General features: G+C 66.6%; 2 protein-coding genes across 3 annotated transcripts; one reads left to right on the top strand and one right to left on the bottom strand.

The window, feature by feature from the left end:
• Positions 1-260: 260 nt before the first annotated feature.
• On the top strand, positions 261-5,390 carry LOC142035408 (uncharacterized). Of its 2 annotated transcripts, XM_075037496.1 has the most exons (12): positions 261-1,545; positions 2,219-2,353; positions 2,540-2,624; positions 2,820-2,993; positions 3,089-3,187; positions 3,317-3,388; positions 3,503-3,562; positions 3,854-3,917; positions 4,213-4,323; positions 4,464-4,545; positions 4,806-4,913; positions 4,992-5,390. In XM_075037496.1, exons 1-12 carry the CDS (start codon positions 1,184-1,186, stop codon positions 5,002-5,004), a joined length of 1,365 nt encoding a protein of 454 aa, XP_074893597.1. In that variant the 5' UTR covers positions 261-1,183; the 3' UTR covers positions 5,005-5,390. The 2 variants fall into 2 exon arrangements, with proteins under 2 accessions (XP_074893597.1, XP_074893596.1); XM_075037495.1 differs by having other exon boundaries at positions 2,540-2,993.
• Positions 5,391-5,653: 263 nt separating this feature from the next.
• On the bottom strand, positions 5,654-7,036 carry TEKTIP1 (tektin bundle interacting protein 1). The gene is made up of 4 exons (XM_075038236.1): positions 6,856-7,036; positions 6,265-6,497; positions 5,884-6,009; positions 5,654-5,796 (listed from the first exon to the last, which is right to left on the bottom strand). Exons 1-4 carry the CDS (start codon positions 6,927-6,929, stop codon positions 5,654-5,656), a joined length of 576 nt encoding a protein of 191 aa, XP_074894337.1. The 5' UTR covers positions 6,930-7,036.
• Position 7,037: the final 1 nt, after the last annotated feature.

Raw genomic sequence — 7,037 nt, 5'->3', positions numbered from 1 at the left:
GTCGGTGTGTGAGTGGGCAATGGGGGGGTGATAGGTGTAAGTGTGTGGGGTGGGGGGGGGTGTGTGCACACCAGGGCATGGGGGGGGGGTGGTGAGTGGTTTGTGTGGTGCGTGTGCGTGTGAGGGGGGGGCTGAGTGCATGTGACGGGGGGGTGTGGGGGCGAGTGCGGTTGGTGACACACCGTGTGTGCCCAGAGTGCTGGGGAGGGGACGGAGCTGGGGGGGGGGGGGTGTGAGGGCTGCAGCACCCCACACAGCGCTGTCACGCCACGCTGGGCTGTACACAGGGTTTATGGCTGTTACCCACAGCCAGCCAGGGTTCTGGGAAAGGCTTTATCAGCCCCAGTCCAGAGAGCAAGGGCGGGGGCCGGCGCTGGGTGCCCTTGGTACACGTCCCAGCACCCCACGGGGAGGGTGAAGGCCTCTCCCCAACTGGCCACCCGGACCCTTGGCTCTGCTCAGCCCCCCAGCCTGGTCTCACCCCCTCCCCGCTTTTCTCAGCACTCTGCCCCTGCCTGGAGCTCGGCCTCTGGGAGCAACCTTCTGTCCCGCAACAGAGACCCTGGGGGAACCGGTGGCGAGATTTGCCCTGCAGGACTGCCTGGGGAGGGCACAGGGCACGAGGGAGCCTCTGCTTGTGGGGTTGGAAGTGGGGAGTGGGCACGGGGCGGGCAATGCTGGAGGGTGCCCGTAGGATTGCAGAGTGCGCTGCTCCGGCTGTCAACTCTGCCTGGGAGGGAGATGCATTTGCAGCTTGTCTTGGGGGCAGCTGAACTCCCCTCCCCGAGGGCTGTGGTCGCAGAGGTGCCTGCAGAGCACGCTTTCACCCACTGCGTGCTCATTCGGGTCCTGTGCGGCCCCCTTGCAGGGCAGCGCAGGTGGGAGACACTGGACAGGCAGCTCTGCTCACCACAGCCACACCTGGGGCTGTTTTTTAACACCCCCCTGTGGGGGTCCTGCACCACACTGCTCCAGAGGATGCAGAGGGCCATGGCCAGGGACCCCCCCCCCAAGGGCTGGCAGGTCTGCAGCTGCTTAGTGCCCCTTTCCACCCCTCAGGCTGCCCCATGGGACTCCCACTGCCAGGGGGACACGTGGGCTGGTGCCAGCATCACCCTGCTGGCACTTGGCACACTTGAGGGGCTCCCCGTGCAGAAGCCCCCCAGCCCACAGGCCCGGCAAGATGGGCAGGCAGGCCTGGTGGCGGGACGGCTTCCCACATCCCACTGGGAGCCGGGGTGCGTGGCTCTCCCCAGGCCATGCCGCGGCAGCGATGGTATCCGTTCACCCCTTTGCAGCTCCCCAGGCGCCGCGGGCTCTCACCCAGCCAGCCCTGGGTTGGTATTTGCCCCGACGCCTCCCTGCAAACCTGCTGCGGCCAGTCCCGGCCCCGCCTGCCTGCCCTTCCTCGCCAGCGGGAAGAGGAGGAGGAGGAGGAGGCAGCTGTGGGCTGGGAACGGCTCTGGAAGGAGCGCGAGCGGGATATGAGCCAGGCTGTGGGGCAGGACGGACAGAACAGGAGGGCTCGGCTGTGCTCACCACCAGGTATGGCGTGGACTGGGCAGGAGCTGCCCCGGCGAGGGGGGCTCTGCTGCCCGCATGTGGATCTGGCAGCTGAGCCTTCTTCCTGTCCCCTGCGGAGCCAGCGGGGCCCATGCACCCTTGCTCCGAGCACCGGGAGGGACCCAGGGGCCATCACACCCCGGTTCCCACCCGCAATCCGGCAGCAGAGCTGGCCTGGCCGCTCCCGGGGACCTGGCATCCACCCTGGCACACGCCGTCCCTCCTGCCAGGACAGGGTACAGGCTGGCGGGACAGGGTCCGGGTGGCTCTTGGTGCTGGGTTTGGGGCCTCTGTGCCAGGAAGGCTGCAAGGACAGGAGTGCGGCATTTCCCCGGAGCTGGCTGGTGGGACGGTAATTGTGCCGCTCCCTCCGGGGCCATGGGGCAGCAGGCAAGGACTAACCACTGTCCCGCTGCCGGCACTGCTGCCCACGGGCTGATGGGTTCTCCCCGCTGCTGGGGAACCCACAGGAAACTGTGTCACGGAGAGAAGCACTCGTGGGACCAGGTGGGCTTTGCTCTCCTGGTCCCAGCAGGAACTGAGCCATGTCCCCTCTGGGAGAGGGACTGGCTGGGGACACCGTCATGGGAGCTGCTGTGCTGAGGGCATGGGCAGCATGGGGACTGTCCCCCCCAACCTGCCCCATCTCCCCCAGCTGCGTGTCAGACCCAGCCTTCATGCTGGGGAAGCTGAGGAGGAGTGGAAGGGGGGGGCTGGTGGAGAAGCAGTGGCAGAGCCTGGGGGAGAGGAGCAGCACCGGCACCCGGCTGGGGCACCCTGTGCTCACCAGGTGGGTTCTGCACCTTGCCGGGGACGTGTCCCCGCACCCCAGCCCTCATGTCCCACCAGTCTGGCACAGCCGTGCCCCCCACCCCAGGTGCTCTTGCCTGGGTGAGATGGCACAAAGGCCACGTGTGTGCACAGCTGGGTCTGCAGGCAGCCCCGCAGCTCATCCCTGCCTGCTGCTTCCTCCCAGATCCAAAACCTGCGACCCCTCCTTCTGCACGGACGCCGAGCAGGCTGGGGTGGCCACAGGCAGGCAGGGAAACTCATCCCCGTCGGTGAGTCTGGAGGCACGGGGCTCAGGAGGGTTCCCCCAGCCCCACGGTCCTGGCAGGACGGTCTCTGCGGGGCAGGTGCCAAGGGAAGACCCGTCCTGGTTTCGTGGCAGAGGTGGTGACGGAGCGGGGGGCTGCGGGGTGCCTGTGCCCCAAGCACCATGCCATGCCAGCCCCACACCCCGGCCTCCCCCGCAGCTAAGCAAGCGCACCGCAAGTTACCGCAAAGCTTTCGGGGAGCTCACCGAGCGGGAAGAGCTGCTGGCCTGCTTCTCCTGCGCTTGGCAGAGAGAGGTGCCCTACCATGGCCGCCTCTACATCACCTCCTACCACGTCTGCTTCCACTCCAGCCTCCTGCTCAAGGACATCAAGGTGGGGTGGGGACGGGTGCAGGGCCAGTGGCTCTGGCGGGGGGCACAGGCAGCAGCCAGGGACACGGTGATGCCGCCTGGTCCCCCCTGGCACAGGCTGTGGTTCCTGTCGCCTCCATCTCGTCCCTCAAGAAGACCAACACGGCGCTCCTGGTGCCCAACGCACTCAGCATCCGCACGGCCGAGGGGCAGAAGGTAAGAGTGGGGACGGGGATGGTGCTGGGAGTGGGGCAGCTCAGCCCGGGGCTATTTGGGGTGTCCTGGTCCCTGGGCCATGACCAACGGAGCAGCTCTGGTGCAAACCACTTTCCCGCGCCCCGGCAGTTCCTTTTTGTGTCTCTGCGCCGGCGGGAGGCCGCGTACCAGCTCCTGAAGTCGGTCTGCAAACACCTGCAGGTATGCACTGTGCCAGACCGGGGACCGGGCATGCAGGGGCTCTGTCCCCTCCATTGCAGGGCTGTGGGGGAGACTGGCACCCCCCAGCACTCCCTTTTATCTCTCCTTGTCCAGGACAACAGCTGGAGCCCTCTGGCCTCTCTGAGCAATGAGGAAATCCTTAGGAAGCCTCTGGTAAGGCCGAGAAATGGTCAGCAGGAGGCACAGCCCTGGCCCCCTGGGCTGGGAAGGGTATGGATGCAGTGGCGGCAGCCCACACTGCATGGGTGCCTGCCCCCCTGGGAAGGCTTCCAGGAGAAATGTGGAGTTGAAAAGCCCCAGGCCAGGCCAGCACAGACCCCAGGACCCTCAGGGCTCCCTCCTCAGGGATGGCACAAGTCCCATTGGGTCCCACACATGTCCCCATTGCTGTGGGGTGGGTGCCTTGGGGAACCTGTACCACAACCGGGGCTTGTCCTTTTTCAGACCTCAAGCCAGTCAGACCTGGAGCAGAGTACCCCAGAGCCTGACAACCTCCAGGAGCCGCTGGGTGAGCTGCTGCCCCACAGCCCCCCTCGCACGCTTGCAGCCCCCCTTGTGCAAGCACACGTGTCCTCACCTGCATTTCTGCGCCACTGACGTCTCTCGGCTCCGCTTCCCCTCCCCAGCCACGCATGGTCCAGGAGGGACCACACAGCCCTTGGCCACCTAAACAGCATCTTCCACAGCACTGGGGAGCGCAGGATCAGCTCCTTCTGATCCAGTGTGCTCCGCTGGGTCCCCAGGACCCCCCAGTTCCCTCCTGGTCCTGGGGTGCTCATCAGATGTCTCCTGGTTGCACGCAGATGGGCTGACCCCGACGCCAAGGCAAGCGGAGGAGGAGGATGAAGAGGTGGCAGCGCTGGCTCTGAGCAGCAGTGAGCGGGTGCCCTTGGCAAAGCCACGCAGCTTCTGGGGTGGGTCAGGGGGTCCTGGGGAGGGGGATGGTGCTGGGGCTTGATCCCAGGGCTGGCACCCGGTCCCGGGCAGAGCCGACCATGGGGGCCAGGTTGATGCTCTCAGCAGCCCCAGCACTGACACCACCTCACCCTGGCAGGGGGACTCCACACCACGCTATGGGCCCGGATCACCGCACAGTTGAGCCTCCTCAACACCGTCCTCCTCATCTACCTGCTACTGTGAGTTCCCAGGCCCTGCTCCTGCATCTCGGGGCTTCAGGACACCCCCCAGGTCCCAATCCCCGCTGCACCCCGGCACAGGCAGGCTCTCCAGTGTGACACTGGCAGCCCAGGGTTCCCCCACTCCCCTTTGGGCACCTGCACTGGCCCTGCCACCATGTCCCCAAGGCGAGCACACAGGAGCCCGGCCGCAGCGCTGTTCTTGCCCCGTCCCTCCACATGGCTGTAATCCCTGTGCCTGATGCCGGCCTGTCCCCCAGGATGATGACCCTGCTGCTGTCCTCGATGTACATCGGTCTGCGCATCATGGAACTGGAGCAGCAGCTGGCATCCGTGGAGGCTAGACCAGACCTCAACCTGTCACAGCAGTGAGTGGCAGGGGCCGGGGGTCCCTCTGTCCCCAGTGCAGCCGGGACCCCCCCTTCACCCTGCCTCCCCCTCTCCAGGTACAAGACATGAGGCCAGCAAGGACCCAGCCATCGCCGCAGCTGCAGGGGACGGGCTCAGGGGCTGCTCTGAGCCCTTCCTCTGCCTCTCAGGAGAACGGCTGGGAGCTCCATCACCAAGTACCTTCCAGCCCCCCCAGTACACCTGGGGAGCCCACACAGGCTGTGGGGCTCCATCTCGATCCCCTCCTGTGTCTCCTCACCCTGAGCAGCAGCAGGAGGAACCCGGGGGGCAAAGAGAAGCACAGAGGGTCTGACTGGGGTCAGGTACCCACCACCCACCCGTCCCTACCCCTCCCTGCCAACGGGGGTGGCAGGCAGAGGGGGACCCGGTCTTGGGCAAGGCAGGGGCAAAGGGACAGACTATTCTATTAATAAAGATGTGACCCCCTTCTGGGAGCACGCTGGGCTGGAAGGGGCCCTACATTGCCCCTTCCCCAAGGACACGTGGCTGCCTTATTCCTTGGGACAAGCGGAGGGAGGCTGTGAGCTCCCCAACCCCGGGCAGGATTTGCGGGCTGGGGTGATCAGCACCCTGCCAGGGCAGATGCCACAGGACAAGCACCAACCAGTGTCCCCTGTCGTCGTCGTCCCCCCCCCCCCCCAAAATCCCCTCCCTGCACCCCAGGAACAGGCCAGGACAGCAGCAGGACCAGTGGCTTTTACTGGCGGGTGGAGGGCTGGTGGTGGAGGAGGCTCCAGGTCCTGATGTCCCGGGTGGCGAGGAGGGGGCGGCAGAAGGAAAGCGCAGGGACGTACCCTGAGCTGCCCCCCTGTGCCCGGGGGCTCTGGCTGCGGGTGACAACTGGGAAGCAGAGGGGAAGGGGGTGAGAGGGGGCACAGCTGGGGACCCCAGAGCCCTGCAGCCAGCCAGGCCCCCCCAAGCTCTTACCATACTCCTTCCCCAGGACGGGTCTCTCCTGCCAGAGGAAGGGTCCCCAGCGGGTGCAGGGTCCCAGGTACGCAGCAGGGACAACGGGGTCCCACCAGGCCACTTCCCGCAGGTGCTGGGCATAAGCTGGGGGTGGGGAGCAGAGCTGGGGAAGGGGCACAGCAGGACCTGCACCCCGCAGCAGGGTCCCCCCAGCCCAAAGCCCTTCAGCTCAACCCTATCCTGGTTTGGTTGAGGGGTCCCTGGGGCTTCCCCCCCCACCCCCAAGGTGCTTAAACTGAGGCACTAACAGCTCCTTGCCCCGCTATTTTCTCATCCCAGTTCCCTGCGCCATCCATCCCCCAACTTCCCCCACCTCAACCCCCCAGCTCAGCTCCATACCTGGGGGCAGAGGATCCCGCTCCCCCTGGCCAGCGTGGGCCCGCTCCCAGCGGCGGTGGGCGATGCCAGAGGCGAGGGCGTACCAGGGGTCCTCCACCTCCTCGTCCCTGCTGTTCAGCCCCGTGGGCCAGCTCTGCCCCACGGCATCCCAGCCTATGGGGGTGGTCTTCCAGCGCACGGCCTGCTTCAGCAGGGGGGCCTGGCGTGGCCCCCACAGCGTTATATACTGGTCGCTGGGGATGGGAGGGAGCTGTCAGGGCTTCGTACTCCCACCAGCAGCCCCCCAGGGCTCAAGCAGGACAGGGGACCCGTGTGTGGGGGTACAGGGCTGTGCACCACTTGTGGGACCATCCTTAAAGGCAGGGGGATCTGATGGGGCTAGAGGGGGGTGGGGGGCTGGGCACTCCCCCCCCAACTGCTAGGACCAAGGCAGTAAGGTCAGCAGAAAAGCTGCCACGTTCTCCCACAGCCAGATCCCTGCTGGCAGCCCTCCCTCCTCCACCCCAGGGAAACTGAGGCACAGCCATGGCACAGGACTCGGGCTCCCAGGGAAGGGGCAGGGGTTTCTCCTCCCCCAGGTGAGGGTCCTACCTGTACAGGGGCAACGGGAACTCTGTCTCGAGGGTACTCTGCAGGACCCAGGGTCTGTGCTCCCCCAGCTCCATGCCTGGTGCTGCCCACGGCCTCGCCGCAGCCGCCCTGGCGCAAACAGTGCCGGAACTGGCACCCGGCAACTGCCCCACACCAAGGCAGGGGAGGCCGTGGGGGTCTGC

This window comes from Buteo buteo, chromosome 10 (assembly GCF_964188355.1).
Source record: "Buteo buteo chromosome 10, bButBut1.hap1.1, whole genome shotgun sequence".
Classification (NCBI taxonomy): Eukaryota; Metazoa; Chordata; class Aves; order Accipitriformes; family Accipitridae; genus Buteo; species Buteo buteo.
Note: the sequence above shows the minus strand (reverse complement) of the source record. Positions and strands in the feature narration are given on the sequence as shown.

Excerpts from the sequence above, each read along its gene's own strand:
- TEKTIP1 (XM_075038236.1), bottom strand. The coding sequence starts at position 6,929 with ATGGAGCTGGGGGAGCACAGACCCTGGGTCCTGCAGAGTACCCTCGAG. Across the intron at positions 6,498-6,855 it reads TTCCCGTTGCCCCTGTACAG|CGACCAGTATATAACGCTGT; the intron begins GTAGGACCCTCA and ends TCCCATCCCCAG. Across the intron at positions 5,797-5,883 it reads CGTCCTGGGGAAGGAGTATG|TTGTCACCCGCAGCCAGAGC; the intron begins GTAAGAGCTTGG and ends TCTGCTTCCCAG.
- LOC142035408 (XM_075037495.1), top strand. The coding sequence starts at position 1,184 with ATGGGCAGGCAGGCCTGGTGGCGGGACGGCTTCCCACATCCCACTGGG. Across the intron at positions 1,546-2,218 it reads TCGGCTGTGCTCACCACCAG|CTGCGTGTCAGACCCAGCCT; the intron begins GTATGGCGTGGA and ends CATCTCCCCCAG. Across the intron at positions 4,546-4,805 it reads CTCCTCATCTACCTGCTACT|GATGATGACCCTGCTGCTGT; the intron begins GTGAGTTCCCAG and ends CCTGTCCCCCAG.